This window comes from Rousettus aegyptiacus, unplaced genomic scaffold, assembly GCF_014176215.1.
Source record: "Rousettus aegyptiacus isolate mRouAeg1 unplaced genomic scaffold, mRouAeg1.p scaffold_m13_p_14, whole genome shotgun sequence".
NCBI lineage: Eukaryota > Metazoa > Chordata > Mammalia > Chiroptera > Pteropodidae > Rousettus > Rousettus aegyptiacus.
In genome coordinates, this window is record NW_023416289.1 from 40,418,075 (window position 1) to 40,439,028 (window position 20,954).

General features: G+C 51.1%; 1 protein-coding gene across 6 annotated transcripts; it reads right to left on the reverse strand.

The window, feature by feature from the left end:
- Positions 1-181: 181 nt before the first annotated feature.
- On the reverse strand, positions 182-20,718 carry CUNH19orf47 (chromosome unknown C19orf47 homolog). Of its 6 annotated transcripts, none has more exons than XM_036231657.1 (11): positions 20,662-20,718; positions 18,171-18,223; positions 16,868-16,919; positions 13,349-13,436; positions 13,126-13,240; positions 11,432-11,513; positions 7,833-7,970; positions 6,227-6,376; positions 4,512-4,582; positions 2,522-2,885; positions 182-1,881 (listed from the first exon to the last, which is right to left on the reverse strand). In XM_036231657.1, the coding sequence occupies exons 3-11, from the start codon at positions 16,884-16,886 to the stop codon at positions 1,784-1,786; spliced, it is 1,125 nt and encodes a 374-aa protein (XP_036087550.1). In that variant the 5' UTR covers positions 16,887-16,919; positions 18,171-18,223; positions 20,662-20,718; the 3' UTR covers positions 182-1,783. The 6 variants fall into 6 exon arrangements, with proteins under 6 accessions (XP_036087550.1, XP_036087549.1, XP_016022315.1 ...); XM_036231656.1 differs by having other exon boundaries at positions 6,227-6,379; XM_016166829.2 differs by having other exon boundaries at positions 182-2,885.
- Between the last annotated feature and the right edge of the window lie 236 nt (positions 20,719-20,954).

Below are 20,954 nucleotides of genomic sequence, written 5' to 3' on the forward strand. Positions count from 1 at the left end.
CTTCACACCCCAGGCTCAGTGCTTGGGACACTGCCTTACACAAAGAGGGCTCCCAATATGGCATTATGAGAAAACTCAAAATCAATGACCAGTTTGGGAAGAAAGTACTTCTGGAGACGGATGGTGGTGGTGGTTACACAACAATGTAAACATACTTAATGCCACGAACAGTACATTTAAAAATGGTTAAAATGGCAAATTTTATCTATATTTTACAATTAAAAAATGGAGATCTAATGTCATCTTCACGCCCTGTTAGTTCTCCTCCAAATCCCTGCTGCTCCTTGGGAATCTCACTGGATCTGTTATCTTATTAGGAAAAGGGCCCCAGAGTCCGTCCCGGTCTTCTCCTCTCTCTACACTCCTTTCCAGATGATTTCGCCAGGCCCTTGGCCCTGAACACCTCGGAACTGGGCCCATCCCAAAGCTGCTGACACCCAGCCCGGCAGTCCTGAGCCTGAGCAGCCCGCTCACCCCTCAGTGAACACGGGGAGAGCCAAGTACCCTCCTGCCCCACCCACTCCCCCCTCCCTGGCCCTCAGTCTCTACTAACAGCACCTTCCTCAGATGCTCGTCTCCCTCGTAGGCATGACCCATTCTTCCCATCCTCCACTCACCCCAACTTCCAATCCGTCAGGCCCCTGCTCTGAACCCGGGGCCACCCACTTCTCTCTCCCCGCCGCTCACCTTCCTTTCTCGTCAGGGCACAGTGGCTGCTGCCTCCCTGGCCTCCCCCTGCCCTCCCAGCAATGTCTTCCTCATGGGGCCATTGCCATCTTCACAAGTCAAGTCTGATCATTACTCGCCTGCCTCAGAACCTCCCAAACTCCTCAGTGCTATGGGGATGATGTCCATGCTCCTCACCCTGGGTCAAAAGGCTCCTGGTCATCTGCTGCTGGCCCACCCTATGCTGGAGGGCAGGTCCCTCCGTCACCAGCCAGCCGGACAATGCCTTGCCCCACGTCAGGCCTTCGCCCAGCCGTTTCCTCTGCCCAAATGCTCTTCCTGACCTTCACGTGCTGCTGCTTCTCCTTTCCAGCTCGGCCTACCTGTTACCTCCTTCAAAAGGCCTTCTTATCCCCGACATCTAAAGAGGCTCTGGTCACTTTTGCTCTCATCCTTTGATTCTTTGTAAGTACAGTCATCTCACCATCTTCCCAGCTAGAGCCACGAGGGCAGGGGTTTGTCTGCCTTGCTCATGGAGGAGTCCCCAGCTCCCAGGACAGGCATGGTACAGAGTAGGGGCTGTGCAGCAGCAAGCAGGTGAAAACCAAGTCCACAGGAACCCACTGCCTCCACACAGAGCGTGCGATTTGGAGAGCTGCCGAGACGGAGAGTGACAGAAACAGGTGGAATCTGTGGAGGCGGAAGGCAGGGTGACGGAACTGCGCAGTCTGTCGAGGGGAGGAGAAGGCCCAGCTAAATGGTGACTGTGACCAGCACTCCCTCGGACTTGGGGCCCAGGTGTGTGCAGAGTTTGACCCTTGGAGGCAGAGCCCAACCCTTCATTGCTGTCCCCCAACTCATACAATGTGCTTCGTGTGAAAAACAACCTGCGACTCACCTTGAAGGAGGGGAGGAAAATAGTATGAAAGTCACCGAAATATATTAAAACAGCTGTTTCCTTCCCTCTCGGCACTGGCCTCCCTTCCCAGTGCCTCCTGCCCACCACCCGCCATGGCCTTTCAGAGAAAAAGATGCCCAGGGCAGGAAGACGGAGGTGGCCCAGCTGCAGACCAGGACCTGAACTGGGAAGGCGCCTCCAGCCTGGGAGTGAGAGCCGCTAACAGTCTCTACAAGCTCGACGCCACTGTCGACGAGGGGGCCGCTGGGTGGCCGGAGGTGCAGGCGGGTCAGGCAGGACACAGCGGACCGTCGGGCCTTGCCACAGGGACAGAAAACAGAAGAGAAATGAACAGAGTGAAGAGAGGGAAAATTAGAGCAGTTAAGGTGGGACGGGGCAGAGGAGTGAGGGGAGGAAGCTGGCAAGGTGAGGGGCCAAGGGAGCCCCTCTAGGTGATACCTGTTCCAGGGGATCAGGGAGACAAGGAGCTGGGCTTTGAGGCAGCAGACGCTGCTGAGGAGGGGAGGGGACGTAGGAGAGGAAAAGGGCATTTGGCACTTGGAAGAGGTAGAAAAGTGGGCCCTGCCAAGGCCACGGTCAGAGAGGACAGAACAGAGGACATGAGAGAAGGGAAAGTCCCAGAGCGGCAAGGCCAGGCCACAACGACCATCTTGACTCAGTAAAATGGGGTGAATCCCCAAAGCTCGGGCTGGGCCTGAACGCCTGAGGGAGACCAGCAGCGCCATCCAGCAGGGAGTGCCCTCACTGAAGACTGATGGGGCCGGGAGCCTGGAGGGGCCTGCGCCCCGCCCACGGGCTAGGTCCTGCGGCCCAGTCTTTTGAACACGCTCACAGTGCCCGCATGGTCCATCTGGGCACCAAGGCCCTCGCTGGAGCTGCTCCCCCGGGGCCCCAGAGTCCTCTTAATGGTGACCTTGACCTCGGCCGAAGACTTACTCTTGGTGCTTGTGACCTGGCTGTCCTGGGCCTCGGGCACAAGGGCAGCCTTGCCCAGTCTCTGGATGATGCTGACTTTGGACAGGGCCTCTGGCTTCCTCTCGATCCTCAGGCGGGAGGAAGGGCGGGCAGAAAGGGCCAGGCGCCGGAGTGTCGGGGTATCAGCTGTTGTCATTGCTGAGCTTGTCGCTTTGGCTTTGACAGTCAGGGCCGGCCGGGGGCTGGCCTTGGCTGGGCCCCGGCCTAGCTTCTTCAGGACCCCAGCATACTGCAGGACAGAGCTGCTGCTGTCATTGTCGCTGTCCCAAGCCAGATCCTCATCCATCTCCGGTGTGGCCCCCAGGCGGCTGAAGACTCCTGTGGGCTGCGAAGGTCAGAGACCAGACAAGTGAATCATTTAGTCGCTCAACCATATTCATCTGGCGCTGCCTCATGGAGCTCACAGCTGGAAGAACACCCATCGGTGTCACCCCAGATAATGGCCACAACAGGGCAAGTCTGAAGAGCTGGGGGAAGCACAGAGGAAGCCCCTGGCCTTGCCTGGAGTTCAGGGAAGGCTTGCTGGAGAAGGCACATCTGAGATGAGATCCGAGAGCTGGCTGGAAGTGGGTCTAAGGAGGGAGGAGAAAGGGTGTGGTGTGCCACGCAGAGGGAAGACCACTGGATAAGGTCTACAGGTGAACAGGAGTGAAAAGAAAAGACAAACGTGTCATTCACTTGACACATAATTTCTGAGTCCTCTTTACCTGGCCCTGTGCTGGGTGGTGCTGGGGACAGAGATGTGACAGGCCTGGTCCTGCCCTCATGGGGCTCATAATCCAATGGGGAAGATGGGCCTGCCATCGGAAATGAACAAGCAGTTCTCTAACTACAAGACCAATGCATTCTGAGGGCAGGGGGGTGGGGCAGTGCTGGAGAGCAGACACAGAGGAGCCTCGTCGCCTCTTGGAGCTCAGGGACATTTTCCAAGGCTCCAGCATCTCTGCCCGGCCCTTAAGGCTGAACCAGCAGAGAGCGAGCGGGCTGAGTCCCCAAGGCAGGAACAAGAATCACTGGAGCACTTGCTGTGTACCAAGCTCTTGACATGGCTGCATCTTCAAGCCACGTGTCCTGAGTGTTGTTATGCTCATGATAAGATCCTAGGAAGTGGGAAGAGGCCAGAGTGGGTGAGGCCTGGCGGCGAGGGGCCAAGAAGCAGGAAACACAGCTGGGGAGTTCCACCAGTTAACGAAAGGTGACGTTTCCTGGGTGCTCATCACGCGTGACACACCCAGCACCATGCAGGTACATCTCACCTAACCCTCATAGACACCCTATGAGGTGGGTGTCCTACAGATGAAGAAACCAAAGTACGAAGAGCTTACTCAAATGACACGGCCAAGGCCAGGCAGCCAGGCGGCGGGCCCAGGCTGTGTGCTCCTAACCACACACCACGTCTGGGGCCTGAGGGACTGTGAGCCACAGTAACAAAAGTGGGCTTCAGCCTAAGCACAGTGGAAAGCCTCTGAAGGGCTTCCGGTGGTGGTGGGGGGCAGGTGGCCCATCCTGTGGGTGGCACACATTGCTGCTATGGCAGAGGGGCTGGAGGGGGTCACAGTAGCTGCTCAGGGACCGGTTAGGAGGCACCCCGTATGCAGACAGGAAGAGGTGGCAGAGCGGGCAAGACAGATGGGGCCACTGGAATAATGATCACCTAGAATGGGCGTGATGGGGTGTCCCTGAGACACACCCCAGGAGAGGAGTTACTTTGGGGAAGATGCTGAGGACGGTTTGGGACATGGCAGTGGGAGGGGTCCAAGGAGGCACCCAGGAGTCAGCCAGACCCCTGAGGCTGGCTATGAGAGAGGTTGGGGCAGAAGACAGACAGGAAAGCCACCAGGGCAAAGAACTGAGGCTGGAAAGGTAAGTGAGACGTGGGAAGTGTCAGGAACGACACCTGGGGAAGACAAGACTTTGAGAGCTCCCAGTGGCTTTCCCATTTCCAACTCACTTTGTTCCCTGTCGTCGTGTCTGCCTTGGTCTCGGCGCCGAGGCGGTCGAACACGGATGTCCTATGGAGACCTGAGAAAAGAGCGAGGCCATCAGCCAGCACCTGCTGAGTGGCCCCTGTGGGCCCAGGTCTGGCTGAGCACTGTGCAGACGAGGGGGCAACGTGGCTGACCCAGACCCCAGGCAGTGCTGGCACAAGCAGGCACAGGCTGGGCCCAGTTTGGTTTTGTGTCTACACTGTTGGCCTACACTGACCTTCACCCACACGCTTCTGGCTACTGTCAAATGTGGGAAGGACCAACTAAAATTGACGCATGTTCCTTGTACCTTCGTACAAGTTTATGAAGCATGTGCGGGAAGAGCTCTTAATCCCTATTCATGCCTCCCACTCTTTTTTGGAGTCATGGTCTCTGAATCTGAGGAATGGCAGGTAATGAGTCCGTTCCCTAAGTAACAAACTAGCCGTCAACAGAGCGCTTACTAAATTATGATATGTAAGTACTATGGAAATATGAACCATTCACAAGAATGAAGTGCAGTCGTCCATCAACACCCGAGGGGAATCAGTTCCAGGATCCCCCGTGGATAAGAAAATCCAAAAGGCTCAAGCCCCTCATATAAAATGGCGTAGTATTTGCACATAACTTGATTTGCGTAGCGGCTACAGCAGGGTTCACCTCATACCACTTCATTCATGTGGGTTCAGCATAGTGCTTAGAAGCATGACAAATTCAAGTTTTATTTTAGAACTTTCCAGAATTTTTCCCCCAAATACTTTCAATCTGCAGTTGGGTGAATCCGTGGATGCAAAACCCACGGATATGAAGGGCCAAATATAGATGGACATGCACTAATGTGAAAAGGTATCAATAAAAAAGTTATAGAACAGAGGTTGACTCCATAGTGTAGTCAGAACATCTGCTTTACACGCAGAAGGTCCTGGGTTTGCGCCCCAGGTGGAGCCACAGACCATACACCGGATCCACCAGGCCCTGGGTGCGCGACCCGAGTATGTGGGAGAACACACCCCGCCTGCAGAGATCCAGTTCTTATGGGGGAAACAGCAACATCCATAGGTCAGGGGTGGAAGTGGGGGGGGGGGATTAAAGAGGGGAAAAAATAGTTACAGAAAATACCTACAGGATACTATATGTTTTAAAAGATGCCTATATATGTATAGATATACACGTAGAGACATTTAAGTCCATGGATGCTGGTTGGACAGGTTAACAGCAGGCATGAGACATGGGAGGGAGGGGAGTCTGTTTTTATTGTATGTGTTTCTGCAACATCTGGATGTTTTTCCACGAGAACATGTACAATATTCTAATATTGTACAGAGCACCATCTCCGTCCTACCACATACACACCCAGATGTGGACTGAATTTCAACCAGACCCCTCCAGCTCATGATGATGGTTCCCACTTTTTGAGCACCTCCCCTCAGCCAGGCACGGCCATCACCAAGTCCATGCCCCCTGCCCCTCGGGGAAGGGTACCAGCTGAGGGACTGAAGAAGCCTGCAGCACGGACCTCAGGGCAAGAGGGCAGAGGTGGTGACCTGTCAACCTCCTCTGCAGCAATCATCACTGGCCCCTCAGTCCCTGGATGCCATTAGGGCTTGCTCCTTGGCACCAGTGGCACATGACCAGCCCTGCACGACACAGTCCAAGGGAAACGACAGTCTCTGCGCTAAACCTCCGGGCCGGCCAGTACCTTTTGCAGCCTGCTGCTGCTCCAGGATCTTTCGCGTCCGGGGAGTGGTGCCTTTGGGCATGTTGATGATGTATTTCCCCTCCATCTCAGCAGTGACTCTGCGACGCTTTGTGGGAACAGCCAGGCTCTCCTCCTCCCGGCGGGCCAGGACTGCTGGGGAGGGAGTGGAGGTGAGCGCGTCTGGGATGGAATGTTCTCTGGGGCAGGGACTGGACGCCCTATAGAGGGCACATGTGCCCTTTATCCACCTGACTGGAATCCCTTATCTTCCCAACCACCCCTGTCACCCCTGACTCTGCACCACCAAGAAACTCAGAGGTCTGGGCCAGACTGGGCTCAGAAGGCGCTCAGAACCCCAGGGGGCAGCTGGCTTCCCAGGCGCTCTGAGGCTCTGTCTCTGCCCACTGCAGGCTCAGCTCCCAGTCCAGCCAGATTCCCGGCAGATGGAGGTGGGAACGCGGGTTCTAGAGCGCCATCTAGCGGTAGTTGCACATGTGTGCTCACTTTTCCAATCAAAAAACGATCAAAATGCACCTACAATTTGTGCGGAAGTCAATTGTAACTTCATTTTTTAAAAAAGAATCCCCTCAGATGCGTCAAGGGATAAGAGCATCAGTCTTCTGAGGCTCACCACCTTTTCAATACTTTAAAAATTAATTGTAACTTTCCTGTTCACGGCACACAAATCAAAAGGCCAGATGGGGATAAGGCACTTCCAAACACACCGCAAGGGAACAAGCATGAAGGACGTGGACAGGGTGCCATGGGGCCAGGGGTCAGATAACGAAGCCCCCTCACTGGGCCTCAGTTTCCCCTTGTGCCAAGATAATTGTTTTGGAAATGGATCCAACAAAGGCAGGAGAGCACTATGGATAGGAGGCGGCCTCAGAAGCCCCAAGGCCAGAGTCCTACTCCCAACTTTCAGGCTGAGACCTGGAAGAGGAAGAGTCCAATCACGGAAGAGTCTGCAGAGGAAGAATGCTCCAGAAGAAGGGAACATCAGGGCAAAGGCCCCACGAGGGGCAGGAGCCTGCAGGGGACGCACAAAATGCATCCACGTCAGGACTGGATTTTACTACTGAAACAGTGGGAAGCCCTGGACAGTTCCAGACAAGGGTGAGAAAGGATGGGGCTGAGGGTGCTGGGGGCTGCCTCTGGCTGCTGGGGGAAGCGGTGGCTTTGGTACCTTTGACTCCAAGCATTGAGCACAGGGCCAGGTGCCAGTGCAAGGCTCAGTGAACATATGTTAAAAAAAGACTGGACCACCTATAGTCAACAATGTTGCAGTGTACACTAAAACTTTAGGAGACTAATCTCCTGTTACGTGTTCTTACCACAAAAAAAATAAAATAAGAAAGCCTTAACCAGGCACTGCGTGAGCACCACATACTTAAATGCACCGGCTTAGTGCCTATGACTGTCCTTTGGGCAGGGCGCCACCCACCCCATTCCAGACATGGAAAGTGAGGCCCACAGAGGTACCGTGACCAAGTCCAAACACTCTGGGCACCAAAAGCACTTGTGACACTGTGGCCGTGACCCCCAAAAGGTCTGCCAGCCCGCATTCACCCCCACCTTCTCCCACCACCTGCCCAAGTCCCCTCACCCGCAGCCTTGGCACTCTTGGCTGCCATCTTGTTGGACACAGTGACGGAGATCTTGGAGGTGCTGGTGTCCGGCCGCCTGGGGGGAGTGCCAGGTGGGGAGTCGCGGTTCAGGCTGTTGGCGATCATTCGGGAGGCGGCTGCAGGGAGGAGAGAGGAGAGTCCAGTGGCGTGGGCCCTGGGAGATGGCCGGCCCCGGGACTGAATGGGGAAGAGGCAGCCAGAGTCACTCGGAGCTGCGCTGTCCCCATGAGTATGCTTGGGAGCGGACCCACCCTTCCCTGCCCTGGGGTCCTCTCCTGAGCCCCGAGATCAGGCTGGTTCTCACCAAACCTCACCCACTAGTTACCCAGCCCTGCACTGACCTCGTCCCTCCCCTCCTGGCTCCACTTCGGCCAAGCTGTTCTCTGGGTCTTCCCCACCCAGCAAGAACGTGTGCTGTACCCTCAGCCTGGCACGCAGTTCCCCGAGGACCAATAGGCTCAGGTGTCCTCTCAAATGGCACCTCCTCAGAGACAGCTTCCTAGACCACCCCACCGACTTCTACCCCCTTACCCTACGCTGCACTTTTTCTTCACAGCCCTTATTACTGCTTGACAGTAAGTTACATTTATTTGTTTACTGGTGGACTCTCCCTCCAGCACGCGAGCTCCATGAGGAGACACTGCCTGTTTACTGTCGTATCCCCACATGTTTCTGGCACTTCACAAGTCCTCAACAGACACCTACTGAAAAGATGAACACTGTCACCAAACATCCCAAAGTCCCTACTAGACAGGCTTACGGCCAACCCACTCTATTGACACAAGAACTAGGACTCAGGGAGAGGGTCACTCGGTCAGGGCCCTGGGCAGTGTGGGTCTGGCTCCAGATGGGCTGGGCTAAGCAAAGCAGTGGCCTCCCTCTGGGGATGGGGGGACAGTCTGGTGGCCCCTGTTTTCTGCAGAGCAGAGGGATGTCCTAGGGTGCAAGGCAGGAGGGAGCTGCAGCTTACCGACTAGAGGGCCAGCCCCAGTGTGGGACAGAACTGGTGTGCAGCCACTGCTAGCCTCAGGGGGCAGGTTTCAAGAGCTCTTGGGGAAGCCCTGTGGGGTGAGGCAATCTCCACGCCGTCCCTGCTTGCTCAAGTCCCAGTAACACCCCTGCCACCCACAGTGTTCTGATCTTGGCATTCTGTCCTCCCCAGCCTTCAAGCGTCCTCCCTTTCCCTGCTACGTGTGCTCCCAAAGCCTCCTGAAGTCCCTGTAATGACCCCACATGGCATGATAATCACAAACTGCCTGGCTGGGTTTTTTAAATAACTATAGCACCGAGAAAAAGACCTCGAGCCTACACAGACCACTTAACTAAAGGTAAGCTCCCACATATCCACAACCCAGAACCCAGGCCAGGGGCTGGAGCGTTACAGGCACCTGGGTGGCTGGGAGGGACCCTTCCCAAACGGACCTTACCGCTCGCCGCTCCCCACTCCCAGGAAGAGAGGGTCAGATTTCAGGCCTGCTCGCTCCCCTCTTAACGATTTGGCATGTCCCCTTCCACAATTTTCCCATGATTCCTCAGAGGGTCTTAAACCAAATGGGAGCTTCGTGAGCACTGGTTGTTGACACCCTGCTGTGCAGGACCTGGGCCAGGAAGGCCCCTGCTCACTGCCCGGCCAAAGGCACTGTCACTGGCATGTTCCACTGAAAAAGGCCAGCAGGTGACAAGGCCCCGCCCCTCACAGTATACACAGAAGGAAAGGCCCCATTTAAAGGGATCAAGGATACCATGTTTTATTGTGACGGGTAAATGGCAAACACCACTGGGTGGGGGGAATCAGCTCTGTTCCTGCTCTGCGGAATTTGAGCAGCAGTGAGGCTGCCAGAGGACAAAGAACTGGTCTTCTCACCGCCGACACAGACATGCGCATCCGCATCATGACAGCACTGGGCGGCCGCAGCAGGAGCACTGCCGTGGGCGCTCCTCCCCGCTTTCCCTCCTTTGTTTCCCCTTCTCATCTTAATTGCCTGTTTTCTCCACTAGTGTTTTTGTTAGTTTTAATTTTTAAATTTTATTTTAAACTATTTAAGACATTCAGAATGGTACAAAAAGCGAACACTACCTGATACCATTTACACCAACTCGAAAGACCAGCAAGACTCATCCACATGGTCAGGAATCAGGGCAGGGGGCACCCTGAGTGGGGGTGGCGGCTCTGGCCACGTTTCTGATTTTGGATTTGGATGCTGCTGGCTGTATGGGTGACCCATTTGTGGAACGTCATCCAGTTGTACCTTTATGAACTGATCCTTTTCTGTATATAAGCTGCAGGACCCAAATTTTCTCAGCCTCTGTGCCCTTGGCCTTTGTCCTGCCCCCAAAGGCCCTGCCCATGTGACTCTGGGCTGAGCCAAGTGACTGGCTTTGGCTGATGGGACAAGAGCAAATATTACAGAAGTAGAGGCTTCAGAGGTAATTTGTGAAGCGGGGCCTGCCCCCTGACGCTGCTTTTGGAACCCTGCAGCCAGCGCTGTATGAACAAGCCTGGGCAAGCCTGTTGGAAAAAGACAGATGGCTGAGTCACCCATCGGCCCAAGTGATATATCAAACCAACCATCAGACAGGTGAGTGAGGTCATCCTAGATCACTCAGCCGCGACGGAGCTGCCAGATGACCACCAAGACCAGCTGAGCAGGCCCAGAGCGGAGCTGACTAGCCAAGTTACAGAAGCATGAGAAATAAAAGTTTGTGTTTTAAACCAGTTTTGGGGTGGCTTGTTAAACAGCAAAGGCTAATTAACACACGTTAAATTTTTTAAGGTTTTTTTAAAAAAGGTATCATAATGGTGACAAAAGTATAAAAATAGTCAATTCTTACCATTTACAAATTCCATATTTTCAAATTCATCTATTCACTAAAATTTATTTGTAATCCCAAAATCGATACTTGTAGCACTTTTGTGGTCACTCACGGACATGCCCAGAATGGCAAAAAACTTGAGTCGCCCAACACATATGCGCCCAACACATACGCACCCAACACATACATGCCCAGCTGAAGTCAAACAGGGCAGCGCTCTGCCTTCCTGTTTTAGTTCTCACACAGTAAACAAGTGTCTTCCTTGTGGTCTATTTAGTGCCACATCTTGCACATTTTTGTGCTTTTTGTTAGTGCCTTTGCTGTTTAAATGGCCCCTAAGCCCGTGCTGAAGTGCAAGGACGCTGAGATACATGTGCCTTTAGAAAAAACACATATGTTAGGTTAGCTTCATTCAGGAACGAGTTAGAGTGCTATGGCCACAAATTCAATGTCAATGAAATCAACAATATGTATTAAATAAAGTGTCTTTCAAAGCTTCTGTATCGATCAGCTAACAAAACTGTGATTGGAGGCTTGCAGGAACCTAACCCTAGACTTTCTCTAGGAGCAGTGACTAGTGCTCACTAAATCACAGTTTAGAGTGACTTTCTAGAACAGGACGACCAGCAGCCCATCACTACCCACTGCATGTTTCCCTAAGAGAAGAAGACCTCAGATGGCTATGCTGCCACCTCCAGGTGTGTCCTCTTCACTGCAGGAGTGTCAGAATGAAGGAAAGGAGGCCTGAGCAGATGGGACTCACCGCTAGAGGTGCCTCGGCGAACCTCGCCTGGAATGGGGCTGGGGCTGCAGGGCACTGACTCAGTGGCAGCTTTGCACATGTCCTGTAAAAAAATAGGTGCCTAGGTTACCGCGGGGACTGATGCATGAGGTGAGGAACCAGCAGACCCAGAAATCTGAGCAAGACTGAGGGTATCAGAGCTGCTAGAAAAAGACTTTAAAACATTTCACTCCAAACTATGAGAACGCATCAGACAAACCCAAACTGAGAGGCAGTCGACAAAACACCTGACCAGTACTCTTCGAAACTGCCAAGGTCATGTCTAACTGCTGTGTCGTACACCTGAAACCAACATAATGTCATATGTCAACTATAATTTAAAAATAAATTTAAAAAACATAAACCTCAACTAAATATAGCGAAATATTAAGACCTTAACAAAGCTGATTAGCTATAACTTAAAAAAAAAAATCTGTTAAGGTCATCAAGAATCTGGGAAGACTATGAAACTGTCACAAATCAAGAGAAAATGAGACATGGTAGGTCAATGCAGTGTAGCATTCTGGAACAGAAAAGATTAGTGGAAAAACGAATGAAATCTAAAAAGTCTGCAGTTTAGTAACAATAGCAAATCATCACTCATTTCTTAGTTGTAACGTATGTACCACAGCTACATAAGATGTTAACGTTAGGGGAAGCTGGGTGAAGGACACACAGGAACTTTCTATGTCATTGTTGAAGTTTTCTAGGAATTGGAAATTGTTCCCAAATTTAAAAGTTTAAAAAAAAAGAAGTTTTGCAGTTTTACTCAGTGACCGTCTCCGCAACAACTCAGATGGTGGCCCTCACTGTGCAGTCTCGACGTGGATGATGGACACATGAAGGCCATCTCAGAAACGGGAAGCTACTAGCAATGACGAGAATTATAGCAGCAGCCACTGCGTGGCAAGTGCAGCGCTGGAGAGTGCAGCTCTGGGGCAGGTTTCCTTTTTGGTCAGTGGAAGGAGGAGTAGACGAGTTCATATGAAGGGTGGAGACAGGGCCTGGCAGGCCAAGGCAGGCACTTGGTATATGTTAGCTACCGTACGTCACTCCAGGCCTGGCACTCGATGCCACATACACTATCAGGTAGATGGCCACAGCGACCCATGCAACAGGGGTGTGTGAAAAGCCTGTTTCAGAGACTCAGGAAGGTGAAATCACAAGTCCAAGGTCACTGTAAGCTGGGGGGAAGAGGGGGAGTGGCAGTGACGGAACAACCATGTTGTTGGCCAAGTCATCACCTGAATCTCACATAGAAGCTCCTGTCCTGGGGACAGAGAGGAATCTTGGTCATGATAATTATCATTAGTAAGATGAGAACCAATTTACAGCTAGAGAAATTAAGCAAAATAAAGCAGTGGCTCAAAAAAACAAAAAGATGAGAACTAGTAATAATAATTACAGAGAGCCTTTATTGAAGCCCTACTGTTTACACTATACTGGGGCTTTATATAACTTAATACCACCATCCTACAAAATAGGTTTGCCTATGTACATTCTACAGATGGGAAAAACAAGGCTTAGAGAGGTTAGGCAATGTGCCTAACGTCACACAGCAAATGGTAGAATCAGCCTCAGAACTCAGGTTTGCTTCCAAGCTTCCTGTTGGCTCTGCCACTGCCCTTCTACCCGACCCTAAACCCAGAGACAGAGGGGTGGAGCAAAGCACCCACCTGACGGTGCACCACCTTGGCATGTTTGAGGATGGCAATGATGTCACCCACCACAGTCACGCCCAGCTCATTCATGATTTCCTTGTTGAGGTCCAGCAGCATGCTCTTCTGGATCCTGCAAGGGAGGGTCAGTGCTGAGGCTGTAGGTGGGCCAACCGGATCCCTGTTCCCCGCCTCACCTCGGCCCTCCCCAGGTTCAGCTCTGTCCCCACAGTGCTCTTACCTGTTATCCACAAACATCACTGCGTAATTGACAGCAGGCCCCGGAGGAATGCCAGCTTCCTTAAAGAACTGGATCCACTCAGAAGTGGCTGGGGGTGGACAGGGCTCATTATTCACATTAGTCTCTTTAGAGAACAGCCACAAAAACCAAAGCCACAAGCAGCAGCTCCCACGAATTAAATGCTTGTCAAATGCCAGGCCCTGGGCTGAGTGCTTTGCACGTACCATGGAACTAAACCCACCTCACAACCCACTGGGTTAAGCAGCACTGACTCCTCACTTTGCCAATGAGGAAATTGAGGCAGGGAGAGGCTGGGCGGCTTACCCCCGGCCACACCCCTAACAAGCAGCACACGTCCCCATCCCATGAGCTCCCACACTGCCCTTCTCCTTATGGTTCTGCCCTGGCCTGGAGCATGACCCACAGTGATCACCCCTCCATGTTAGGCCGATGACTATTTTGCGGAGCCTAGACTCTGGGTTCTCTGACCCAATCCCCACCAGCAGGCCCAGCTCCAGAGGGTGACAGGATCCACAGGTGGATGAAAAGAAGGGCCACAGAGCTGGCCATGGGTGTCAGCAAGCCCCTGCCTCATCACAGGAGCAGCCTTGCCTCAGAGTGGGGCACAGACTCGCAAGCCTAGGCATCCAACCCTGGTTCTGCCATCTCCTGGCTGAGGGGCTTTGGGGAAGTTGTCAGCCAGGGCTTCAGTTTCCTCATTTGTAAATCTAGGGTACATACTAAGCACCTGGCACAGGCCGGGTCCTGTCCTAGGGCACTGAGAATATCACATGGCATAAGACAAAGTCCCTTCCCTCGTGAAGCTGACATTCTAGAGATAACAGCACCAGCATCCCCAGGGCCCTGTGCAGACTCAATAAGAAAGTCCAAGTACAGGGCTTAAAATGATGCCTGGTCCAGAGGACGTCCTCAACCACTGTAAATAATAATAATAACAATAATAATAATTATTATTATTGTTGTTATTATTATTATTATTATTATTATTATTGCTACTGCTACTGCTATTATTCTGCCACCACTATGCATGGAGCAAAGACCAGGCCAGACCCTGCCCATGTTGCTTTGTTTCTAGACTTCTTTCTTGCTCTCTTGGTATGACCTTTAAATTTACCCTAACCTGTCAGGCTAAGCATGAGATAAGAGCACTGATTTCAAGTAGAACTTCTTTTTCACATTTTAATATCTCTGAAACTGGGATCTACCTCACAAATGATGGTGTGACAAGTTTAATTAGCAACACTTTCTTTCTTTCTCATGGCACTTAACACTATATCTGACAATCCATGCTATCTCATAACAGAAAAAATCTGGTATTACTATGCCAATTTTGCTTGCTCACAGACAGCTGAGGCTCAGAGCAGGGAAAGAAACGTACTCCAGGCCAGACGTTGCGTAGGTGGCAGTGCAGGGCTTGGGCACAGGCCCAGGGGCCATGTCTCTTCCAAAGAGACCCTTGCCCACCTGGCCACAGGCCCATCTCCCCAGATTGAGGCAGGCGAGCTCATGCCCTCAGGACTTCTACCCCAGCCCTGAGGAAAGCAGTACCTTCTTCTGCTTTGCACAGATACTAGCCACCTGCTAAGCCACAGTGCCCTGGCTTCCATCAACCAAAAGTGGGCACCTTTGTCTAAGTATCAAAAAGCACCACATAATGATTCTCTTTATATAAAATGTCCAAAGTGTGTAAATTTATAAAGATGTATAGAGACAGAAGGTAGATTAGTGGTTGCCAGGGACTGGAGGGGAGGGATGACTGTTAATGGGTATGGAGTTTTGAAGGGAAGATGAAAATGTTCTGAAATTGTGATGATTGCGTAATGTTCTGAATATAAAAACCACTGAATTATAGACTTTTAACAGGAGATTGTGTGAAATGTATCTTGATTACGCTGTTGAGGAAAACACAGTACCACACAGGTTGGGGGCAGGTAGCTGCCATAAACAAAGTCAGGGAACTGCAGAAGTCTCCCCACATCTGGGTGACACCATCATTTCATGCACACCAAGTCCTCAAATAATGTGATTCAATGTCATTTCGTTACACATTGACGTTTATGTCAATTAGCCTGTGGTAAAACTGGTTTTATTATACACCGTTCTGCTTAAAATCACAGAACTTACTGATGACGTTAAGTGACAGTTTACAGTACTACTAAGAAGGAAAATGTGCTGCCAATCAAACGATCATAAGCCACTAGCTGTAAGACTACCCCCATTTCAGAAATAAGATGGGCAACAATGTGAGCCTTTGCTTGCTACGCACACCGGGAGACAAATGCTAGGCTGTTCATAGCAGCTTGTCTGCAGCAGGCCCAACCCAGAAACGCTGCAATGGCCACTGACAGTAGCATCAATAAACTAACAGTGGTCACTCGGGTGGTGAAATACCATTCAGCAATGAAAAAGAAAGAACTACAGCTACACAGGGCAGTGTAAGTGACTCTCAGACATCACATTCAGCAAAAGAAGCCAGACACAGAAGCACACAAGGCCTAATTTCGTTATATTAGTTCAAAATCAAAGTCTTTGGAATACGAATATTTTCATTGGTGGTACAACTACAGAAAAACATAAGGAGGTAGTACCACAAAGATAAGATAGTGGTTTATTCCATCTGGATGAAGGAACGGGTTGTGATTGGGGTGGGGCCCTCAGGGGGCTGGAAATACTCTATTTTTGACCTAAAGGGCGATAGCTTTTTAAAAATCTTTCCATTGAATTATAAAGTACATGCCAAAGAGGACAAACAAGTGGACAGATTTTCCGTAAATCAACAAACCTATGTAACCAGCACCCAGATCAAGAAATAAAACATTTCCACATACCAGAAGCACCCCGCCCATTCTCCCTACGTAATCACTTCTTCCTGCCTCGCGAGGCAATCACCACCTTTTCACAGCATCAATTGGTTTTGCCTGTTTCTGTGCTTTATATAAATGGAATCATAAAGGACACTCTCAGATGTTTGCTTTTTAATTGGTCTTACAAGCAAACATTTTTAAAATAATTCTTAAAAATTTTTAAAGCTACCAGTTAATTTCTGTGCTTTGACAATCGCAAAACAGAGCTTATAGAACATGAAGATAAGGCTCTTGAGAATAATAACAAGAGCTAACATTTGTAGAGAACTATGCCCAAGATTTTACCTGTAATAATCTCCTTAATCTCCTTACAACATCCCAAGATGTAGGGAGTATCAGTATCTCCATTTTACAGGTGAGAAAACTGAGGCTCTGACAAGCCACGTGGAAAATCTGCTGGACTTCATAGCCCAAGTTCTTTTTTACATCTAGGCTAGTATCGGAAGGCCAAGATGCAGGGAGGAGGCGGGTAGGCCTTGGATAGGCCCCGGCCCCGCCTCCATGTTCCTCAGAGTACAGCTGTTCCTGCCTGTGACCCAGCCCACCCTCCCCCACCCCGTCTCCCCACACCAAGGTCATACCTCAAAAAGGGCAGTGGGGAGAGGGGGCCCTGGAGAGAAGGCCACAGACTCACCCATAGTCACTGAGACCATTGTCGCCCTGGCCCCGATGCTGCTCCCTGGAGCCTGGAAAAGAGAACAAGGGGAAAAGGCCCATAAGTTGCCACCGGCTGAGTATTCGTCCCTCTCTCGCTGCCTGTCTGCCAGAGGAGAGTTCCTGGACTGGGGGCTCAGAGCCCAGGAATAGCCTGGAGCAGCTGGCAGGAAGTCAGCCTGGGCCAGAGCTGCCACCACAACTGTCACTTCTGCCTGAGACAAGGCCTAGGGACAGCAAACATCCACAGCTCCATTCCCACACCTCAAAAATCTCTAACTTGAATAAGAGTGAGACAGAAAAAAGACACCCCCTGCCCAAGACTTCAGCCATAAATGCCCATTCATTCATTCATTCATTCACTAATCCATTCAAAAACCATTTACTGAGCACCTACTATGTGTGAGGCACTGTTTAGGAACCAGGGATAGTGATATGAACAAAAACATGGAGTTTGGCACCTAGCTGAGGACAGGGGAAAGAAGACAGTAAACAAGTAGAATGGCTGACGATGTAGTGTAGAAAGCCTTTTGCGTCATGGAGAAAACATGGAAGGCTGAGAAGGCAGGAGCTGCAATTCTAAATGGAATGACCAGAGGAGACTTCTCTGAAGTGACATTTAGAGACCCAAAGGAGATAGAGAGGAGTGAGCCAGAGGAAGTGTTCCAGGAGCAGACATGGCAAGTCCAGTGCCCTGAGCCGGGACCCCATCTGGCATATCTGAGGGACAGCAAGTAGCCAGCATGGCTGCAGTGAAGTGAGCGAGGAGGAGAGTGTGTGGAGACGAGGGCAGGGAGGTGGGGCTCCAGGTCAGGAGGGGCCTCAGAAAAGAAATGAAAAACCAGTTTTCACTTAGGTAACATTAGCAGATGCTAGACAGTTGTTCAAGACATATCAGCAGCAATGTCTCCTGGCCAGGAGATATTCCTAAAAGGAAGCTAAAGGAAGGAACTTTCTCTCCTGATATTTCAATGCTATCTGACTCTGGGACCACCTGTCCCAAACTTCCCACTTGGCCCTCCTCCTCATCTCTGACCCAGGTGTCTCCTCCCTCTCCTCTGCCCTCGTCCTTCACTCTGCTCCCTGCCACCCACCCCAACCCCCCGTTCTGATCCTTCACCATCACCCCCCCCCCCGTCTCCCCCACAGGGGCAGAAGGCCATCTGTCCGGTACACACTATCTGTTCCTCCCTAACCCCATTTTGATGGTATAACAGAGACAGTATAGGAGGAAGGACTCTGGAACCAGACTGCAGGGTTCAAATCTGGTTCTACCAACTTACTAGCTGTGTGGTCTTGGCAGGTTACTGCGCCAGACAGGTCTCGGTGTCCCCATCTGTAAATCGGAACGATACAAAACTTACCTTAGGGAACTGCTGCGCATGTTCCTACGCATGAAGCAGCTGAGGCAGTGCCTGGTGTGTACCAACTACCCTGCGAGTCTAGGTTGTCCTTAACTCCCAGGCCTCCCAGCCCAGCCTTCCCTCTAACACCCAAGGCCTTTGCCTGCCTCCCAGTTTTCACAAGGAATATCACCTGTGCCTGGAAGGCTTATCTCCTCCTGTCCTGGCAAGCCCTTCTTCACTCTGCTTAGCTGCCATCTGCTTTGTAAAGCTTTCCCCAAGTCCCCACAAGTGAGACTCTCTGCTCTGCCGCCAGCCAGGACTTATCCTGCCCTTCACTGGCTTCCACTGCATCTCTTATGGATGAACATGACCACAGGCATCTCTCCTCCCTGTACCTGGCCCCCTAAGACCCACTTCCCCTCTTGGGTTTTACCACTGGACAAGGTCAACTGGCATCTCTCAAAGAGCGGGGCACGGAGAGGCTTCGAGATGTCAGAACATCGCACATACCAAGGCCCTCATCAGGACCAGAGTGAGGCATCCTGCTGACGCCTCACAACCTCCTCATATGTGAGGACTATTATTAGTCCCATTTTAATCAATGGAAAAAAAAAAAAAACCTAATTGAGGTGCAGTCATTTGCCAAATGCCACATCTAGCAAGTGGCTGTACCGGGATTCAAAGACAAGTTCTCCCTGATTCCAGGGCCCATGCAGGAGCCACTATTCAATATTCACATGACAGGCACTGAGTACATAACACGCCTTAGTGACCCCTCATGACCGTGGGGGAAGAAAGTAAAAATGATCCTCAATCTCACAGATGAGTGGCAGGTCCAAGGTCACACAGCAAGTAACTGCTGGGCTAGGACTTGAACTCAAGTCCTTGCATCAGCTATGATTAATGCTGGTTGAGGGATTACTACAGGCTGTGCACTGTAGTCTGTCTTTGCAAGCTTTCACCTAATGCTTACCAGAAGCCTTTAAATACTGGTATTCTCCTACGGCTTCAGAATTCCCTGTTGGATTCAGTTTCCTCTCTCCACCATTAAAAGCCCATATCCAACACTGACTCTCTGAACAGTGAAAATTATTAATATGGAAAAATGACCACTTCCAAAATTCAAGTAATTATAATGTACTAGATACCCTGTGCTAAGCCCTTAGAAGGCTTGGATCCAAATCTCAATTTTACCACTTCCTAATCCTCACTCTGGGGCAAGTGGCTTAATCTTTCTGGATTTCACTTCCTTCAATTATAAGTAAGAATGAGAGGAATATCTATTGTTCAAGTGGCTAGAGGGATTAAACGAGTTCTTAAATGCCAAGCCGTTCTTAAATGCCAAGCCGTTAGAACAATGCTCAGCAGGTGATGAGTACTATGTACGTGTGCATTAAATAAAACAGATAAATCTTCAGTGAGCTAGGGGAAGGGTAGGACAGTCACTGACCTATATAAGCTATATGCAAAGCGTGAGCTGAGAACAGAGTATAAAATAACTTGAAGGGGTCCATGGGACCTGAAAACATGGAATCCCACAGCATAAGTTATTCCCTTTTAAATCTCCATTTCAATCTACAATAGACTGTTCTGATTCCATTGGATTTCGGGTTTAAGTGCTCCATCTCATGGCCAGCCAGGCCAATTTTCATTAAGATAGCAAATACAATTTTTTCTTCTCAAATTAAGTGGAGGAAAATGGATCAGCAGTTTTAAAGAAAATGAAAGATCTAATACTATGAGATTTGGAAAAATTGGCCAAATAGTAAGTGGCTGGATATTGATTTCCTGGATTGTCCTATTACTGTCTTTGAGCTTCCTCCATCTCTCTACTTCAAGTTCCAGCTACACCAATGACTCTAAGTCATTATTATGACAGTCACAATCTATCAAGCTCCTACTCAATATCGTGCCAGGCCCTGTGCTAAGGGTTTTACACCCACCTTTCATTAGCATCCTCATAATGTCCCCAAGATATTGGGACTATTAGTCCTCATTGCATAGATGAAGAAAATGAGGTTCGGAGAGAATGGAGGCACAGGCCCACTGTCACAAAGTGGAACTGAGACTTGAACTGAAATCTGTCAGCCTCCAAGTCCAACAATCAGTCACGCTCCCATACCCGCATCTTCCATGCTAAGCGCAAAAATCACCATCAATACTAACGCCAACATAATAAGAGTGAACATTGTGCCAGACACTGAGCGAGAGACTCCAACATGCAGGAGCTGACTTCTCACTCCAACCCACAAGGAGGGAGCTATAGTCGGATTCTGACCCCCATTCTACAGAGGAGGAAACTGAGGTTCAGAGAAAGAAGTCGTTTGTCCGGGGCCGCACAGCTGCGCCGTGACTGATTCCAGATCCCCGGACGCCATCCATCGCCACCGTTTCCGGCCCGGTCCCACCTCCCCGACTCGTGCCTCACCTGGACCTCCAGGCCCGCGCCCACTTGCGCCACCCACCCTCCCTCCCGGCGGCGCCAACAGTCAGACACTCCTCCTCGGCCCGGCAGCCCGCCCCGGAAGCGTCGCCCTCACAGCCGGAAGTTGGACTGACCTGCGCCCTCCCCACCCCGGCCTCTCTAGCCCACTGGGCTGCCACCAACGAGAGCGAGGCCTTAACTGTCACGTGACTCCTCACAGTCTCCCAGGTGCTTCCCTCCGCCTCGCGCTAGCGAGGAGCGCGGCCAATCAGAAAGCCGCGGGCCTGGCCTCTGCC